Here is a 20924-nt window from a genome sequence, read left to right on the forward strand (position 1 = left end):
TATTACATCTTATTACTTTACAAATCTATTACTTGATAGAACTTATTAGGATTTTGGTTACTTATTGAGTTGTTAACTCACTCCTTTTTCCCCTCCAATTTCCGATTATGAAGAATAACAAGTTTTAGGAGTTTGGATGTTGTATTGTGAGCGAGAAAAGAAGTTTAGTGATTTTGGGATTGAATGGTCTTCGAATAGTTTTATATTTATTGGCCAATGGGCATTATGTACATAAGGTTTAGATTTTGTTCCTATTAAATTATTGGAGATCTATTCATAAAGAAATTGTTGAGGTATTTTGGATTTAATTTATTTAATTTTGAGGATAAATTTTAGTTGCTAAGAAGGTCTTGCACACTTGTAAGGGGCTTACTTTATAAGCGTGCGGCAGTTGTCACATGCCTATCTTTATAGTTGGGTTCGGGGCGTGACAACATTGATCATTGAAGCTGAGTCTCCTTCGAAGATAACATTCTGCAGGTCCTTTTCAGTAGCAAACATCACAGCATGGCGACACGCAAGAGCTTCCAAATCCGCAACTGTCAAGGCTAGAGCAATCGGCATAGACAGAGCTGTTGTTACTTCTCCACACCAATCTCGGATGACAACCCCGATACCTGCCAAGTTAAGAGGCTTGAAAATAGCAACGTCGAAATTTACTTTGAAGTGGTCGTGCTCTGGAGGTCTCCACTGGTGTTGGATAATAGGCGAATGCACTGGCTGAGCTTCATCTTCCTGGGCCGCCAAGAACTCTTGTAGCAGATTACTAGCCAGCGAGCTAATGTTGGCAATAGGTTGCACTTGATGCCCAAAGTGAAGGGTATTCCTTCGATTCCATAGGCACCAAGCTGCTACTACAAAGATTTCCTTCCTGAAGTCATCCGTCACCTGCAAGAAACGATCAAATAAATCGCAAAAAGTTAAAGAAGGGGGGTTCACAGCTTGTTAGGCCTAACTGTGACAGCTCCATACACCTTCCACCACCCGACACTTCCACAAAGCGTGTAACACATCTTCATGACCTTCATTACACAACTTACACACCCTCGAGTTTGTGATATTCTGTCGAAACAGGTTACACTTTGTGGGGAGAGCATTGTGGCATGCCTTCCACACAAAGTGTTTTATTTTGTGAGGTACTCGCAGCTCCCATATTGCCTTCCAAAAACGTCTTTGAGGCTCACGGTTAGAGCTGCCTGGCAAGTCTCTACCAGATAGTAGCTTATAGGCGCTACTTGTGGAATAAACCCCTAAAGGAGTGTAGGCCCAGTAACCCGGTCCTCTGTGTTCCTCAAACTCAGCGGAATTCCCAGAATTACCGACGCCTCACTAGGCAGAAACAACTCTTGAATCACCTCTGTTTTCCACTCTCTCTGATCAGCATCAATGAGGGAACTAACCCTTGTCTCAGGCAGTATCGTAGGTAGAGGGGAATGATGGAACTACTCTCTCTTTTAGGCAGCCATTTATCTTCCTTAACACACACTGATTGGCCATTCCCAATTCTCCAAACCATACCTTTCCGGATAACATCTCTCGCACTAAGAATACTTTTCCAAGCATAGGACCCAGCTATAGAATCTTTAGCTTCCAATATTGAGCAGTTTGGAAAAAATCTAGCTTTAAACACTCGAAAGCTAAGCGACCCTGGGTTATTTATCATCCTCCAAACTTATTTTGCTAGGAGTGCATCATTGAACTTTTCAATTTCTTTGAAGCCCATGCCACCCACCTCCTTCGCTTCACAAAGATTTTCCCAACATACCCAATGCACCTTTCTTAAATCACCGCTATAACCCCACCAAAATTTCTGAATAAGGCTTTCTAGCTCCCTAACCAACCCTTTGGGAAGTTTAAAACAACTCATGGTGTAGGTTAGGATAGCTTGAATAACAGTCTTGATGAGGATTTCCCTTCTCGCTTGAGACAATAACTTCTCTTTCCACCCTTGCAATTTCTTCCACACCTTCTATTTTAGGAATATAAAACTTTGTTTTTTTGCTCGGCCTACTAAAGCTGGTAACCCCAGATACTTTTCATACTGACAGATTGCCAGGACACCTAGGAGATGTTGAATTCGATCTTGCAATGACAAAGAGTGTTCGAACTAAAAAAGATATTCATTTTTTCCCTGTTTATCTTTTGACCAGACCCTCTCTCATACACCTCCAATATCTCTAAGATCTTATTACATTCAACCTCCATAGCTCTGCAAAACAGCACACTATCATTTGCGAAGAATAAATGGGAGACTTTAGGACCATTCCTACGGTTAGCCACCCCTCAATTTATAACCTCAATTTATTGATAATATATTACAAATGGCATGTCCGTAAATCTAGACAATATTTCAATTTATTAATAAGTACTAATGGTAGTGAATTTCTAAAAATTAAACTCGGCCTGAAAATTTTGATGAAATCACCAATTACGAGGTACAACATTATCAAATTGCAGCATTTTCTCATCACTAGTAGTTACTTGGAATGACAAGAATTGCCCTGTAAACTGTGGTTCGAACTGCCAATTTTGGCCCCAGTTGCGCGACATTTGAATCCAATCAATATAAGACCATTCCCATCAGGTGTTCTATAAATATTCCATTTTGACACATCAAAAAGCCTACTTTATTATTTTAACACACTATTTTACAATTCACCATACATCACATCTTCTATTTTTCAATTCCATACATTAAAATAATATATAAAAATATTAAAAAAATCATCAATTTAAAAAAAATACAAAATAAAAACCCACCACCATACACAAGCATAGCCCGCCACCACCACCCAATACTATTTTTAAAAAAATCCCCAAAATCAAAACAAAACTATCCAAAAAAAAAATGAAGAGATGAATCAACTCCATTTATACAACTCAAATCACATGGAATCAACCCAACTCCACCACCACCCACAATCATATGGAATCCACAATCAAAAAAAAAAAAAAAAAATGCCAAAACTTACATGCGATCTCCACCAGTCGACCTCATTGGTGAGGCCGAACTCCACGGCGACAGCCAATCTCAATGGCAACAGTTTAGGCAGAGAGAGAGAGAGAGAGAGAGAGAGAGAGAGAGAGAGAGAGAGAGAGAGAGAGAGAGAGAGAGAAAAGGAAAAAAGAAAAAGAAAAAAGAAAAAGGGGGAGGTGAAGATTTTTGGAGAAGAAAGAAGAAGAAAAAAGGAAAAGAGAGTGATAGAAGATGAAGGGAGAGGCGGAGAAAGAAAGAAAAAAATAGAAAGAGAGAGAAGAAAGAAAGTCATAAAAGAAGAGAGAGAAAATGAATAATTTTTTTTTTGTTATCATTTTCATCCGTACCATTCCAAAGATGGAATGGTACTGTTCATGTGTGTCAAATATTATAGCATTTAGAACATGTCATAGGAGGGTTTTTTGATGTTTGGTGTGCCAAATGCCAAATATTTGGCATTTAGCACATCTGATGGGAATGCTCTAAGTGTCCTTAATTTTGACATTAGAAATATCACTAGCATCTCCAACATTGTACTATAATACAAACAATCTTATCAAAATAATAATAATACAAACAAATAATATCGATTTCTTCTTATTTGAAACCTAACCCCTCCTTGCTTAATACATGAGACTCGACTATATTTAACCGGGATAATTCCAAGTTCATATGGTGCAAGCAGTATTGTGAACATGGGCGTGGACAAGTAAAAGTGTTTTTGTGGGGGATTGAACCAATCATCATTAGGCTTACTATAGGTTTTTTTTTTTTTTTGAAAGGGAAATAAGATGGCATTAAAAACCAAACAAAGAGTACAACAAAGAGAGTTCAGATACAAGCCAGACAACATAGCTAAACAGTACACATCTCAGATTGAATTAAATAAGCAACCATTGGGGGGGGGGGGGTGGGGGGACTCCTCTCCAGATATGTGAAATTGCACTCCTCCAAGCATATTGGGCCAACTCGTGGGCAACCTTGTTAAGGTCATGGCTTAGATGCTTGAAAGAGCATGATTCAAACATATCCCGAGCTTGGATAAAATCCTGAATGAAGTGGCCGAAAACTGCTCCCTATAGCTTTGTCATTAATGGCTTGGATGACATTGAGTGCGTTTGATTCTAAAATAACTCTAGGCAGCTGCAATTCCTTAGCAAGTAGGATTCCTTGCTCCAAAGCCATTATCTCTACGAGTTCTGCAGAATAACTAGATTGAAGAAACTTGCAGAGACCAGCAATTGGTTGACCCTTACAATGTCTCCAACGCTAGAGTACCTCTTTTGGTCCGAAGCTCCATCAACATTTATTTTGTAAACTCCTGGTAAAGGGGATTCCCATCTGGTAAGGGAAATTCTGATATAGGAAAGGTCCTAATCAACAGCACTTGAATAGTCTTCCATTGAGCTTTTTGCCATATGCCAAGTCTGTTGTGGGGAAAGGTTGCTTTCATTGTGGACAAGCATGGTTGAGTCCTAGAAGGGCAAAAATTGGTTACAGTGATTTTGATAGTACCAGCATTTTGTATGCACCATTATGGATCATTGATACACTGGATCTCAAAACAAGCGCCACAAGTGAGTCTCTCATTGAAGAGTGTAGAGCTTACGGCTGCTGTCGCGAGGCCGTACCTTTGATCGAAAATATTACTTACCATACCCATAAGCTCCCTCTATCACATAACTTCTCAAGTTAGAAACCATAATTTTGACAAGTAATATTCATAACCCATCAACAAATTTTTTTTTAATCTATTAGATGTTCGTAAAGACCTTGAAACAGTTTTGAAAATATATAGACTAAAATAAAATGCTTTAAAGTATAAAAATAATTTTAAAATAAATATCAAATGTTGATGACAAAATATGCACTTTATCAAAGAAAAGATTAACATGACTTTCTCCTATGAAAATTATTTATTACATGCAGGGACGGAGCTAAGTATTGACCAAGGGGGGCTCTAGCCCTCAACCTCATGAAATTTTCCTAAGTAGTATAAATGAGTTGTAGGGACAGATGCCCTCATCTAATTAACATCTTCAAGGACAAGCTACAAAGGTGGAGCCACGACAGCAAAACATGCAGCATATCTCATTATTCTCTCTTTAGAAAGTGAGACTCACTCATACTAGTTAATGTTAGACACTTAAATTGACTAGATTAATAACTCAAGAAAAAACTGACTTGGTTATTATAACTAGTTAATAATAAGTTACAAAGGTGGAGCCACAACAACACTACGACAGTGTTTAATTAGTGATGATGCCGTAAAATCACCAGTAAGCTACACGATCCTCGCACGCTTGAACTAATAACCTGCAAGAAGAAAGAAGTGATCTAGCAGAGGGCACCGGTGTGGTGCCGGCCAAATACCCTCGGAAGGTCAAGTTAGAACTATTCTCAACTCTAGAGTGCTAGGGAAGGGGAAATTATGCGTACCTTGATTTGTGAGGGTATTGGGGCTTTTATAGTAGTAGAAGGTTGGCCTTTTTTCCTTGAGTAATCCCAAACGTGATAGGCAAAACATTTCCTTGTAGAGTGGGTCTTTCATTGAGCGCGTATCTTCTAGAATTATCCTTCTACTAGGATTTTGATTTCCTTTGAGATTCTATCGGATTTCAAACATGTGTAACAAGTATTTTAAGTCATTCTAGGCCATGGGCTCTCACCTATTGCCGGCCCATGGGCTAGGATCCGTTAGGCCCAATGTAGCGAAGGTTCGTCATGCTATTTTTTACTCCTTCAGTTGCCCCCTTCACCGAATGGTCCGTCATGATTTAGGTGGTCGGACTAGTAGGGTGACGGTTCAATTTTAATTGGGGTTGACGGTCCAAGATTATTTAGGTTGACGGTTGAAGACTCTTGAAGTTGACGGTTGAAGTTTCTTGAAGTTGACGGTTCTTCAAAAAGACATGAATTGCGAACATTTGTTGACATGTTGTCAAGCATTTATGAGGCATGCCACGTGTCACTTTTTGATTGGATTTTGTACCGGATAGAAATATCGCTTCGTCTTCCGTGCATCTCTCATATATATAACACACTTCTCCTTCCTCATTTCTATACTTTTCAGCCAAAACATATTGTCAGAGCGCCATCATCAACCTTGTCAGAGCACTCCGTCGAACATCTTTACCAGTCAACTATACAACCGTCAACTTTTCGTTACTCAGAGAGCGGTGAGTATTGTTATTATTATTTTTTCCAAGTCTTGCATTTTGTGCTTACATTTTGCTAGACCTACACACTCGTCAGTCACTACTAGATCCGTCAGTCTTAGGTTTTGTCGTCGATTGTAGGCAATGTCTAGTGCGTCAAGAAATCAGTCAGTAGTTCGTGACGGGTTAGAATACGAGGAAGTATACCCGTCCTGTCATAAAGACCCAGAGAGTCTTGACGAAGATAGGAGTTCGTCCGCCTCTTCCTCGTCCTCAACAAATGAGGATATGGAGATGGTTGAAGTAGAAGATACGTCTGATGACGGCGAGGATCGACCATTGGGATCCGTCATTGGTGCTGATGGACTTAGGGAGTTCATCATGCTACCAGAGTGGACGGTGCATAAATTCACATCCGTCATCAGGGAGAAACATTTCAGCACTTTTAGGGCTAAATTCCAAATTTCAGACTACATCCCAATCCGTCTACCCTATGTATCAGAGAAATGTTATTACGAAGGGGTAGAAGGTGTCGGAGTGTACGAGCAGATGCTGAAGGTGGGACTTAGGTTTCCACTAAGTACCCTACATAGAGAACTCTTAAAATATTTGGGTCTGTCCGACATCCAAATATCCCCAAACACTTGGAGGGTCTTCATAGCAATGGAGATTCTCTATGGTGCTATGACAGACGGCGCTAGGAGGCTGACGGTGCGTGAATTCCTTCATTGCTACCGTCCAGATGAAATTGACAGGTCAAGGGGAATGTATAGTTTTGCCAATAGGAGCCCATTGTTGAAGGTTATTTTTGAAACACCCGACTCAAATAGAGACTGGAAGAGTCGTTACTTCTTCCTAGAGGGTGACGAATGGATGAGCCATCCAGGAGAGACGGAGTATATGCCCGTCGACACAACTTGGGAAGTATTACATCCATCTCGTATGCATCCGTCCTAATTTGCAATTTCTTTTTATATTCGTCAATTATGATTCCTTTTTCCTAATCGTCTATTTCCTTTGCAGGTAGACGGCGCCCATAAGTTAGTGTTGAGGAGTTTGGTTTTCTCGAGAAGATTTTCAAAAGACCAAGCCGGAAGAAAGGACTTGGGCAAAGTTGGTAAATCTAGACACCATTTACTGGTATTGTGACGGTCCTGAACCCACTCCTGAAGCCGTTAGATATAACGAGAGAATTCACAGACGTAAGTCCGTCAACCTTTATTTTGTATAAACAACTTCAACTTAGTTAATGACTTTATCCGTCCTTCTTTGCAGAGATAGACGATGCTAAGAGGAGGGCTCTGATAAAGGCACAGGCTGCCAAAAGAAAAGAATCTGGCGAGGTGGTTCCTAAGGGGACAACTTCGTCGATAAAAAGAAAGCCTCTGTCCAAATCTTACCGTCCGCTTAAGCAGCAGAAAGTCTCTCTGGAACCCGTCTTCGGGTTAATGGCTGAGGGTGCGAAGACCGTCACCCCAGTAAAGCACGGGTCGGGCAAAGGTTTGATGAAGGCCCCGTCCACAAGCCAAGAGAAGCCTCCTCCTCTCCTTCGTGACGACTCCAAATTCGCCCTGGAGAAGCTTTCTTCTATAATCTCGTCTAAAGATTACGAGGATTTGGGTAATCACTCGACGGAGGTGATGGGGGAGACGGGTCTCTTTGCTGTTGCATAGGTAATGTTTGTCTGTCGGTTTACGCCTGTCCATTCTACTTCGTCTTTGTCTAACACTCTTAACTTGTTTGTTTCAGTCCTTGGTCATGATGAAGGGTCTAATGGACCGGTGCCTTAACCGTGAGGCGGCCCTGGAACGTGTTCGAGCAAAGGCGGAGCAGACGGAGAGTGAGCTGAGTCAACTTAGCAAGTGGAAGTCCACTATGGAGAAAAAGTTTGACCTTTCAGAGCAGGTAAGGAAAGAGCTTGAGCAAAAGATGGATGAGGCTGGAAAGGCCCTGGAGGTCAAAGAAAAGGAAATCCAAGACTTGAAGGAAAAGCTCCGTCAGGCTAAGGAGGTAGCGGTCTGAGAATACCGTGATTTCGACACCTTATTAGGCGAGCTGGGGGGCTCGTTCCTTCAAGGCTTTGATGATGCACTCCGTCAAGTTAAGAAAGCCTACCTTGAACTGGATGTGTCAATGATAAATGTTAATGACCAAGACCAGACGTCTGCTTTGCTCGTTGCCTCAGAGAACACAGACGACCTTTTTGCTGAGGAGGCAGTTCAAGGTGACAGAGAATCAGCTCCAGCAAAAAAATGTTCAAGATGCCGACTCGAAAATGTAATAATATTTTTTTTTTGAGAACAATCCGTCCTTAATTTTGTGTATTAAATAGTTACCCTCTGAGGGTTTTATCCGTCGTTATTGCATTGTTTTACAATTTTATGCTTGCTATATCAATCTTTATTATTTTTTGAATGATGCATAAATATTCGTCCTCTTCAAGTTGTTCATTATAGAACTAGCCATTATTATGGACTTGTGTAGTTTTTGTTTTTGGACGATCCGTCCTACTTGAATATTTTAGGTAACCTATCCCGTCCTTTATTGTGGACTTGGAAATATTCAGTTGACGGGCTTGTGTCCGTCCAATTAGAATTTGTTGCATATCAAACGCTATGTCTTGGATTACCCATCTATGTGGTGGATTTTGTTTTAATCGTCCATTTTTATTGACTTTAAGGAGTTTCTTACGTCAAGGACGATTCACCTACAGCGTAATTTAATTTCAACCGTCTATTTATGGGCTTTGACTGTTGCCCGTCTAGGATGATCCGTCCATTTTTTGGACTTGTAAATATTTCCAACCCACATGTGATCCGTCCCTTTGTGGTCTTGGTAGGTATTTCCACCCACTGGGTGATCCGTCCACTTTGTATATCACCATATGGTCAATCTGTCCACTTTGGGGGTTTTTAAATATTTTTACCCTTTGGGTGTTCCGTCCACTTTGTGGATTTCCTAACTATTTTCACCCTATCGGTGATCCGTCTACTTTGTGAACTTTGTAAATATTTTCACCCTATGGGTGATTCGTCCATTTTGTGGACTTTGTAGATATTCTCACCCTATGGGTGATCCGTCCACTTTGTGGATTAACTATTTTCACCTTGTCAGTGATCCATCCACTTTGTGGACTAGATATTTTCACCTTATGGGTGATCCGTCCACTTTGTGGACTTTGTAGATATTCTCACCCTATGGGTGATCCGTCCACTTTGTGGACTAACTATTTTCACCTTATCAGTGATCCGTCCACTTTGTGGACTAGATATTTTCACCTTATGGGTGATCCGTCCACTTTGTGGACTTTGTAGATATTCTCACCCTATGGGTGATCCGTCCACTTTGTGGACTAACTATTTTCACCTTATCAGTGATCCGTCCACTTTGTGGACTAGATATTTTCACCTTATGGGTGATCCGTCCACTTTGTGGACTTTGTAGATATTCTCACCCTATGGGTGATCCGTCCACTTTGTGGACTAACTATTTTCACCTTATCAGTGATTCGTCCACTTTATGGACTTTGTAGATATTCTCACCCTATGGGTGATCCGTCCACTTTGTGGACTAACTATTTTCACCTTATCAATGATCCGTCCACTTTGTGGACTTTGTAAATATTTTCACTCTATGGGTGATTCGTCCACTTTGTGGACTTTGTAGATATTCTCACCCTATGGGTGATCCGTCCACTTTGTGGACTTTGTAGATATTCTCGCCCTATGGGTGATCTGTCTAGTTTGTGGACTAATTATTTTCACCTTATGGTTGATCCGTCCACTTTGTGGACTTTGTAGATATTTTCACCCTATGGGTGATCTGTCCACTTTGTGGATTCTGGTAGTCATTTGCACCCACGGTTATCCATCCTTGAATTTAATTAGAAAAACATGGTTGTGTCTGAATAATTCCTTTTTAAAAAGAAAATGCATTTGTAGGAAAAGTACCTGTCCCCTTGGGCTTAAAAAGGCACAAAATATTGTAGCAAAAATTATTAAAGGAAAACTAGTAATTGTAGCTAAAATTAAATAAACTGGGAAATTGGGGATCATCGTTGGTTTTTCATATTCTCTCTACTGGTAGTATTTCCGTAGATGCTCCGTGTTCCAAGGGTGCTGCAGCTTTTGTCTGTCCATTGTCTTGAGGTGGTAGGTCCCCTTCCTTTGCCATGATGCTATCCTGTAGGGTCCTTCCCAGTTGGGGCCGAGCTTTCCTTGTGAAGGATCTCTAACGGCACCCATTACTTTCCGTAGTACAAGATCACCGACCTGGAAGTCCTTATGCCTTACTTTGGTGTTGTAGTGTTTTGCCATGAGATTCTGATAACGTGCCAACCTTTGCTCTGCTGCCGTTCTGACTTAGTCCACTAGGTCGAGCTGGAGGGGCATGGCCTCTTTGTTCTTATCTTCGTCGTAACTCTCCACCTAGTAGCTCGTGAGCCCTACTTCTGCGGGAATGACAGTTTCGGTTCCATATGCAAGTCGAAATGGTATTTCTCCAGTGAGTGTTCTTGCTGTGGTTCGGTATGCCCATAGGATGCTTGGTAGTTCGTCCGGCCAGATTCCCTTTGCCCTCTCGAGCCGGGTCTTGATTATCTTGAGCAAGGACCGGTTCGTGACTTTGACTTGTCCATTTTCCTGTGGGTGTGTGGGCGACGAGTAGTGATTCTTGATCCCTAACTCCGAGCAGAAGTCTCTGAACGCGCCGTTGTCGAATTGCTTACCGTTGTTAGAGACCAGTACTCTGGGTATCCCGTACTTGCATATGATATTCCTCCAGACAAAACTTCGGATGTTCTTCTCCGTGATGGTGGCTAAGGCTTCCGCCTCTACCCACTTAGTGAAGTAGTCTATGCTAACTACCAGGAATTTTAGCTGCCGAATCGCCGTCGAGAATGGGCCCATGATATCAAGTCCCCATTGTACGAACGGCCAGGGTGCCGTTATAGAGGTCAGTTCTACGAACGACAATCTGATGAAATTGCTGAACCTCTGGCATTTGTCGCAGGACTGGACATAAGTTTGCGCGTCCTTCATCATTGTAGGCCAATAGTATCCTGCTTGGATCAACTTGTGTACTAATGATCGCGCGCCTGAGTGGTTTCCGCAAATACCCTCGTGTACTTCTTTCATCACGTAATCTGCTTCCTCTTGGCCTAAACATCTTAGGTACGGTCGAGAGAAACCTCTTTTATATAAGACGTTCTTTATCAACACAAACCATGATGTCTGGACCTTCAACTTTCTTGTGGCGCCTTTCTCCTCCGGTAACACCCCAGTTTTTAGGTAGGATATCAATGGCGTAGTCTAATTGCATTCAGAGTTTACAACTTGCATATTTATTCCGTCATTGATAAGTGAGGAGATTTGAACGAATGATAATACCTGTTCGGGAACCAGCATAAACTTGGCTGACGCAGCTTTTGCTAGATGGTCGGCACATTCGTTTTCTTCTCTTGGGATCTGAATGAATTTGACTTCGAGGTCGTTGATTCGGTATTTTACTTCTTCTAAATATCTGTTCATTCTATCGTTCTTGCACTCGTAGTCGCCATTGATCTGACTCGTTACCACCTGTGAATCGCAGTGTACAACTATGTTTTCTGATCCCGCAGCCTTTGCAAGGTCTAGCCTTGCCACCAAGGCTTCATACTCTACCTCGTTGTTGGTTGTGGGGAAATCCAGTTGGATCATACATTGGATCTTGTCCCCCTGCGGAGTTTGGATCACTACGCCTTCTCTTCCGGCTCGTCTATTTGAAGATCCGTTTGTATAGATATTCCATTGTTCTTTCTCTTCCTCCACCTGGCCGTCCCCGAGAGTGAACTCGGCGATGAAGTCAGCTACTACCTACCCTTTTACGACCGTCCGTGGGCGGTATTGGATGTCAAACTCGCTTAACTCTACTGCCCACAAAACCATTCTTCCTGCCGCTTCTGGGCTACTCATGGCTTTTCTCAATGGCTTGTCTGTTAGGACAACGATGGTATGCGCTTGGAAGTATGGCTTAAGTCTTCGTGCCGCGATTATCAACGCGAAAGCCAACTTCTTCATCTGAGGGTACCTCTCTTCTGCCCCTCGGAGTGCTCGGCTAGTAAAGTAGACTGGTTTCTGGAATCCATCCTCCTCTCTTACCAAAGCTGCGCTTACTGCAGCTTATGAAACGGCTAAATATAAGTAGAGTTCTTCTCCCGGCAAGGATGGACTGAGCAACGATGGAGATGAGAGATATGCCTTTAAGTCATTGAATGCCGTCTGGCATTCATCCGTCCACTCAAATGATTCCTTACAGTGTGGAAGAATGGTAGACACCTGTCCGTCGCCTTTGAGACGAACCTGTTTAGGGCTGCGATCTTTCCATTTAAACTTTGGACCTCCTTAACCGTCCTTGGTGGTTCCAACTCCATTATGGCCCGCACCTTCTCTAGGTTGACCTCTATTCCTTTTTGGGATACCATGAAACCCAAGAACTTCCCAGCTGTCACTTCGAACGCACACTTGTTTGGATTTAGCTTCATGTTGAATGATCGGAGTGTGTCGAATGTCTCCCTGAGGTCGTCTAGGTGATCAACTTCATGCAGGCTTTTTACCAACATGTTGTCAACATAAACCTGTACGTTCTTGCCGATCTGATGTGCAAACATCTTGTTCATTAGCCTTTAGTATGTTGCCCCAGCATTTTTGAGTCTGAAAGGCATCACCTTGTAGCAGAATAATCCCTGACTTGTAATGAAGGAGGTCTTCTCTTAATCAGATTCGTCCATCCTGATCTGGTTGTAGCCGGAGAAAGCATCCACAAAACTTAGGAGTTGGTGTCTTGCAGTCGAATCTACCAAGGTATCTATCCATGGGAGTGGGTAGCTGTCTTTAGGGCAAGCCTTGTTAAGGTCCATGAAGTCTACACACATCTTCCAGTTTCCGTTGGCCTTTTTAACCGTGACGACGTTTGCCAACCAGTCGGGGTAATATACTTCTCGGATGAAACCTGTCTTTAGTAATTTTCGAACTTCCTCGGCTATGGCCTTGTCCCGCTCCTGGGCGAAGACTCGTTTCTTTTGCCGGATTGGAGGGAATGAAGGCGACACATTTAACTTGTGGACCATGACTGAGGGGTCGATTCCTAGCATGTATTCATGACTACAGGCGAACATGTCTTGGTTATCTCTGAGGAAAGTCGTCATCGTTTGGCGCACTGGCCAACTAGCTAGTGTGCCAATTTTAGTTGTCCATTCAGGCCATGTGTCATCAAGTCTCACCTCTTCCAGCTCTTCAACCGGCTTTGCTAATGCTCGTTGCTTTCCGATACACATTGTTTGCTGTTGATCCTCCATTTCTAACATGGCAATATAGCATTCCTGTGCTGCTATTTGATTTCCCCGCAGTTCTCCCACCCCATACTTCGTCGAGAATTTAATCATCAGGTGGTATGTTGAAGTCACTGCCTTCCAGGAATTGAGAGTGGGTCGCCCGAGGATGGCATTATAGGCGGACGAGCAGTCGACTACGAGAAAAGTTACCACCTTAGTGATCTGCTGAGGATAGTCACCTGCCGTCACAGCTAGTGTTATTGCGCCCAAGGGGAACACCTTCATTCCCCTAAATCCCACGAGTGGGGCATTCGTTGGGGTCAACCGTTCCCTGTCAATTCTCATTTGCTGGAATGCTGGATAGTATAGGATGTCTGCTGAGCTGCCGTTGTCGACGAGGACCCGATGCATGTTATAATCCCCTATTTGCAAGCTGACCATAAGTGCGTCGTCATGAGGATGGTGAAGTCTCCTAGCATCATCCTCTGAAAATCTGATGACGGGGTTATCTATTCGCGGCATCTTGGGTACAAATCCTGTAAGTTGGACGCTATGAACCTTTCTAAGGTAGGTTTTGCGGGCTTTTTTGGAAGATTCGGCTGCGGTTGTGCCACCTACGATCATCCTTATGTCCCTTATAAGTGGTCTAGGGTGCTCGTTCTCCCATCGTAGGGCCTATTCTTGCGGCAGATCGATTCTTTCCTTGTTGACAAACCTCTGTAGCTTCCCTTGTCTGATAAGGGCCTCAATCTGCTGTTTCAGGTTGTAGCAGTTGGTTGTCGTGCCCGTGGTCTCGGTGAAAGTGACAATACTTGTCCCTTGGCCTCTTGTTGGGATCTCCCTTTAATTTACCAGGGAATATCAGCGCTCCTTCATCTTTGATTTGCATTAAGACTTGATCTATCGGGGCGGTTAATGGGGTGAAATTGGTGAACTTTCCAGTGGGGGGTCTAGGGCGCCTTTCATCTCGTTGATCTTCGGTTCTAGCAACCTTTCGCCCCTTGTCCTGTCGTGTGTCCTCCTGTCTCTCCCTCTTCTTAGGTTTCTCTTTGCGGGCTAGCAATGCATCTTCTGCGTTCATGTATTTGGTGGCTTTATAGAGCACGTCCGTCATGGTCTTTGGGTCATTCTTGTATAAAGAAAACAAAAACTTACCCTTCCGCAACCCGTTAGTGAATGCAGCTACGAGTATCTTATCGTCAGCTTCGTCAATTGAAAGGGCTTCCTTGTTGAAACGCGTTATGTAGGCCCGCAGCTTCACGTCTTCTCGTTGCTTGATGCTCATTAAGCACGCGGTGGACCTTTTGTACCGATGTCCGCCTATGAAGTGCGAGGTGAACTGGGCGCTCAACTCTTTGAAAGTGTTGATGGAGCTTGGTGTCAATCTACTGAACCAAACCCTTGCAGGGCCCTTCAGCGTCGTCGGGAATGCCCTACACATGATCTCGTCTAGTACCCCTTGAAGGTGCATCAAGGTCTTGAAAGTCTCTAGATGATCGAGGGGGTCCTTGACCCCGTCGTAGCTTTCGATTTGGGGCATGCATAATTTCTGGGGCAAGGGGAATGAGTTGATGGAGGTAGTGAATGGTGAGTCAGTTCTGTTTACTAGGTCGTCAAGATTATTGGACACTCGTCCCTTGAGGGCATTCATCATGACCTCCATCTGCTCCTTCATCGCCTGTATCTCTGCGATAATAGGTGGAGGGGCCGAATCCATGAGGGATGGAAGGCTCATGTTTTGCCGTTCTAGTCTGCTTGAGGCGTTGCTGCCCTCTGGCTTCTCTGGGTCCCTTCATTCGGCACTGGTACCTTCTTGATTTTCCTCCTGAACGTTATGTCCTGCATCCCTTTGGCATAGCTGCTCCTCCAGATCATGGTTCTGTTTTGTAAGTCGTTCTACCGCTGCCATGAGAGTCTGGACCTGCCTCTCTAATGCAGTAGATCTTGGCGGCTCGTCTCCTTGAACGTTGTTGGTGGTAGCCATCGAGCGAGTGAGTACCATGCAACTCTTATGTCTGGGAGGCGATAGTCTGGCTAAACTCTTCGTTTCCCACAGACGGCGCCAACTGATGATGCCGTAAAATCACCAGTGAGCTACACGATCCTCGCAGGCTTGAACTAATAACCTGCAAGAAGAAAGAAGTGATCTAGCAGAGGGCACCGGTGTGGTGCTGGCCAAATATCCTCTGAAGGTCAAGTTAGAACTATTCTCAACTCTAGAGTGCTAGAGAAGGGGAAATTATGCATATCTTGATTTGTGAGGGTATTGGGGCTTTTATGGTAGTAAAAGGTTGGCTTTTTTTCCTTGATGTAGAAGTCTTTTCCTTATAGGACTCTACTTGAGTAATCCCAAACGTGATGGGCAAAACATTTCCTTGTAGAGTGGGTCTTTCATTGAGCGCGTATCTTCTAGAATTATCCTTCTACTAGGATTCTAATTTCCTTTGGGATTCTACCGAATTTCAAACGTGTGTAACGAGTATTTTAAGTCATTCTAGGCCCTGGGCTCTCACCTATTGCCGGCCCATGGGCTAGGATCCGTCAGGCCCAATGTAGCGAAGGTTCGTCATGCTATTTTTTACCCCTTCAATTAGTATCTTGTTTGTGACATTGTGATTATGTGTTGATTTTTTTTTAATTATTATTTTGTTTTATTTTATCTAGCAACCATAATTAGGTTTTGTAGTTAAAAATAGGATTCATAATAAAATTGAAGATGATTTTTAGACAAATTGCTATTACATTTTGTAATGATTTTTGACATTTAAAAGAATGACTTCTCTTTTATAATAAATAATTGTGTTGCAAAGTATTTAAAAATAGTTATGTCGTGTCCTTTTTGTTGTTCGCATTTTGTTAGTACTAAATGAAAGTTAATTTAAATTTTTATGAAAATAAATTGTTTTTACCATGGTTTTAAAAACTGGTACGGTGAAAAAACCAGTCGAGGAGCTAATTATCGGTTTTTTGGTTGGACCTAGGTCTAATCGATGGTCAAACCGATGATGTCATAAATAATTTAATTATTATTTATTTAAATTATATAAATAATTAATAATTTTTTAATTATATATAAAAATATATATATTAACAAGTGTGTGTGTAAAAGTAAAACAAGTGTAAAATATTTTACAAAAGTCACTCAGTCATCTCTTCCTACTCTCTTGACACTATGCTTTCTCAATATCAAAGTTTCCCTTCCACAAACCAAACCTCCAGCCTCCGATCCACTCCTAGATGCCACTCATCACCGGCCACCGATCCACTCATCAGCGCCACTCATCATCGATTGCATCTCCACCGCCATCAGTACCACCCACTGATTCACCTCCTTGAGTTTTTTCTTTTTTCTTTTTTCTTTCCGTTATCCTCCATCATCGTCGGCCCCACTATTTCTTGGCCACCTCCACTGTCGTTGATTCATTCTTTTAATCATAGTTCTGGATTTTTTTTTCCTTTATTGCTGCGTGGCTTTATCGATTTGGGTTTTTGGATGGTTTATGGGTCATGGGTGGCTGGGTTTATGGGTTGTGGTGGATGGTTGGGATGTTTTGTGGGTCTTGGTGGTGGCTGAGTTGTGGGTTTTGGGTGGGTAGTTGAAATGGTTTGTGGGTAGAGCAAATTAGGTGTGAGCTCAAAGGGCGAGGGCGTGTCGTTGTGCGTGAGGTAGAGAGAACAGAGTAAGGTAGAGAGTAGAGACTAGAGAGAGCTTGAGTTGAGTTGAGCGGCCTTGAGAGCTTAAGGTGAGTGAGAGAGTGAGACAGATGAGAAGAGGAGGTGTGAATCATGAGGTGAGAGTGAGATGGCTAATGAGATGAGTGAGTTAGTGAGGACTTTAGGTTAGTTTTGAGGAGCAGAAAAACAACGTAGTTTTGAGGAGTAAAAAACTTAAAAATGATGTAGTTTAGTTTGAGGAGCAAAACCAGTTCGACCACGCCAGTTTCCAGTTCTCAAGTTGAACCGGCAAGTTTTTACTATTTACCGGTTTTTAGGCCATTTTCGATTTTATACCATAACTGGACTAGATTAAAGGCCGGTTCTCGACCGGTCCGGTCCGATTTTTAAAACTATAGTTTTTACTTCGCTCCCCTAGATTGAACTTCTAGCTCTGTCCCTAATTACGTGAATAACAAGTAAGAAGAGTTATTATTATGTGGTAATAAAAGAAACTAAAAATCTATGACTTTTTTTTTTTTTTTTCACTTATTAGGGTTAAGCAAAATTCTATCGTTCCTCCATCCTTAGCTATGACAATATAATTATACTTATGCATGGTTTCGCTACCAGTCATGTCACCATAGAACGTTGCATGTGCATCATACTAATTACTATCTATATTCCCATTAGCTAGGGGTGTGCAGAAAACCCACCGACCCGCCAAACCCGACCCAACCCAACCCGACCCGCCGGGTTGGGTCGGTTTTTAAGGCTTTGTGGGTTGGGTTGGGTTACAAATTTTTTTTTATGGCGGGTCGGGTTGGGTTTGGGTCATAAAATTACAAACCCGCCAAACCCGACCCGACCCGCCCATATTTAATAATTTTTTTTAAAAATCAATTGTAGGGCACTTATATATATATATATATATATATATATATGATACCAAATGGGGGTAAGCTACAAACAAAGGGTGCCGTTCAGAGGGCACTGGGTGCAGAAGCTAAAATAGGTTACAAATGTAGTTCTAGTACAAGTATAAACTAGGGGAGAGAAGAAGAGAGCCATTCTGGTTTTACAAAGTATTTCTAAGTACAAAGTAAGAAGCTCTGGGAGAAGAGGAGTTTTAAGCCTGCTGAAGACTGAAGCAAAGGGTTCTTTTTATAGCTGGAGGGAGCCTTGGATCAGATCAGGAGACCGCGGGAATCACGGAAGGTGAAATGCTTTTACCTTCAGGTAAATATCTTTTCAGCCGAAAGCAAACAGTAACTTCAATGATTCTATCAGGGCACTGTAGAGTGAACAGTAACTAGTCACTGTTTATGAACAGTGTTTTGTCCCCTTACTTTTCTGAATAGTGACTCTGCATAGTGTTCTGGACTGTGCAGTGAATAGTACTCTGTTGGCAACTCTGCTGGTGCGGGTACTGTTCCTGGAATAGTAACCGGATTTGCAAAGGTGGTTCTTGAGCTTTTCTGGGGCACCTGGAGCTGTTCTGGAGCATCCGGGAGCTTCTTTCTGGAAATGCCTTAATCGCTGTCCAAGTTATAACCATCATAAGGATCCTGAGAGTCCTGGAATGGGTCAATTGGAGCACGACTGCATGAGGTTTCTGAAGAGGCAGGAGAGTTCTTTTCTTCTGACTCTAACTGTTGTGATTGGAGGAGTAGCTGTTGGGCAAGATCTTTGAGTTCTTTACTAGATCTTCCGGAGATCTGGACGGAGTCTAGACTTGATTGTGATCTTGTGCAATGAGCTATAGGTTTCTGTACTGGAAGAGGAAAGTCATTATATAATTTGGAGATAGTGTCAGTAGGCCTGAATTTATCCCACCATTTTACAAAGAATTCCCTATCGAGCAAATTCTGATTGATAGCATAATTCCACATGCTAATCCAGTGGATCTTGTATTGTACTGTCATATGCAAGATGGCTGGAAACTGAGAAGAATGCTTGTCTGCTTGAAATCTGGAGCTGAAATACCTTAGCGCGTCCTGTAGAGATTCTGGGAAGTTCTGTGGAATTGATCCAAACATTTCCCACCACTTAAGGAACCACGAAGGTATCTGTCCTTTGAATTTCCTGTCAAACTGAATGAATCATGAGTGGTCATAGTTCTCATTTTGGAAGAATAATACCTTTTCAAAAGCATCCATATAATCATAATAATTGTACAGGGGTTTTGATCCCTTGAGTACTGTAAGTGTTCTGAGTGTGGAGGGGTGTCCCCAATCTTTGCAGCTTACAAAACTCTGAATTATGAATTTATGATACAAAACCTTTGAAGGGTTATTCCGATCTCTGATGTCTTCTATTTTGGCAGACTTTTCTTGGATGAGAATGCCTTTATAGAATTTGATGTTCTTTTTTGGGCTTTTGGGAAGGAAATGCCATTCATAGGGCAATACTTCCATTGCTAATGCCAACGGTTCTGTTATATGAGCTAAATGTGGCTCAATATAAGAAATGTGTTGGACAAAAGGTTTTTTGATGTAAGAGGCTTTTCCTGTTCGAGGAGGGAGAGTAAAAGAAGGTTGCTTAGGCACAATTGGGCCAAAGGGTTCTTCAACTGTATATGGAGAAGTTGCTTTGGAAGGTAATGTGGCTAAAGCAGAACTATAACTGTGTTGTCCTTGGGGCCTATGGTAATTTGGTTTCGGGATTGTATAGACCAAATAACGATTGGCAACAATGGATGGTGGCACAGGTGAAGTTTTTTGTGAACTAGAAAAGGGTACTAAAGGGCCAGGGTTATGTGCCTGACTAGTACTCCTAGTGGTTTGCTGTTTAGGCAACTTGGGAGGTTGGGGTTGTACGGGTTTCTTCCCGGACATTATGGTCTGGATTCTGCAAAAATTCACGGGTTAGGAAGTCAGGGATACAGTTCTGAGTTCCGGCTATGAATTCTATATCAAAATCAAAGACTGAAAGAATGGCTTGCCAACGTGCAAAAATCTGTTTTGATGCAATGTTTTGAACATCCTTTTTTAAAACATGTTTTGCAGATTTGCAATCAATTCTTAACAAAAACTTTTGATTCAAAAGATCGCTTTGAAATTTTGAAATGCATAGTACTATAGATAAAATCTCTTTCTTAATAATACTGTAATTAAGTTGAGTGGGAGTCCAAATTCTTGAATGAAAATAGACAATCTGTTCTGGGGAAGTGAGACTAGCACGCTGAAGGAGAATGCCACCATAACCAATGTTAAAGGCATCTGTCTGGACTACCTTGAAGGAATTTTCTGAGGGGATTCCTAGACAAGGGAGTGTCTTGACATATTTCTTGATTTGTTGAACAACCAATGTATGAGTGGGTGTCCAAGGAGGAGGGTTGGTTCGGAGTCTATCAAAAAGAGGCTTGCATTGTTGCCTAAGGTTTTGATAGAAATCAGAAATGTAGTTGAGGGAACCTAAGAACCTTTGAAGTTGGGTCTTTTCTAGGATTTCATTAGGAAACTTTTCTGCAAACTGAATGGCTCTATCAATGGGTTTAATGACTCCATGTCTTATATCAAAACCTAAGAACCTTACATTTGTTTGGAAAAGCTTAATCTTTGGAGCTGAGATAACAAGACCATTTCTTTTGATGGTTTGGAAGAATGTTCTAAGATGCTTCCAATGTTTGTCTAGGGATTCTGAGAAAATGAGTACATCATCAATGTACACTATGGTATGATTGGAGAATGGATTAAAAATCTCATTCATGATGTTTTGGAATTCAGAAGGTGCATTCTTAAGACCAAAGGGCATTACTTTCCATTCGTAATGGCCAAAAGGTGTGGTGAAGGCTGTTTTGTACCTATCAGACTCTCTGATTTGT

The 20924-nt window shown here is 42.1% G+C and overlaps 3 protein-coding genes and 1 pseudogene across 3 annotated transcripts; all 4 read right to left on the reverse strand.

The window, feature by feature from the left end:
• Window positions 1-2421: 2421 nt before the first annotated feature.
• LOC126701805 (expansin-A23-like) lies at window positions 2422-4634 on the reverse strand (annotated as a pseudogene).
• Window positions 4635-10562: 5928 nt separating this feature from the next.
• LOC126701813 (uncharacterized) lies at window positions 10563-12781 on the reverse strand. Its single transcript, XM_050400194.1, has 3 exons — window positions 12474-12781; window positions 11523-11889; window positions 10563-11444 (listed from the first exon to the last, which is right to left on the reverse strand). The coding sequence occupies exons 1-3, from the start codon at window positions 12779-12781 to the stop codon at window positions 10563-10565; spliced, it is 1557 nt and encodes a 518-aa protein (XP_050256151.1).
• A 102-nt stretch (window positions 12782-12883) lies between these two features.
• Window positions 12884-13966, reverse strand: LOC126701820 (uncharacterized). Its single transcript, XM_050400207.1, has one exon. It carries the CDS (start codon window positions 13964-13966, stop codon window positions 12884-12886), a length of 1083 nt encoding a protein of 360 aa, XP_050256164.1.
• A 223-nt stretch (window positions 13967-14189) lies between these two features.
• On the reverse strand, window positions 14190-14885 carry LOC126701826 (uncharacterized). The gene has a single exon (XM_050400221.1). The coding sequence runs from the start codon at window positions 14883-14885 to the stop codon at window positions 14190-14192; it is 696 nt and encodes a 231-aa protein (XP_050256178.1).
• Between the last annotated feature and the right edge of the window lie 6039 nt (window positions 14886-20924).

This window comes from Quercus robur, chromosome 2 (genome assembly GCF_932294415.1).
Source record: "Quercus robur chromosome 2, dhQueRobu3.1, whole genome shotgun sequence".
NCBI classification, from domain to species: Eukaryota; Viridiplantae; Streptophyta; class Magnoliopsida; order Fagales; family Fagaceae; genus Quercus; species Quercus robur.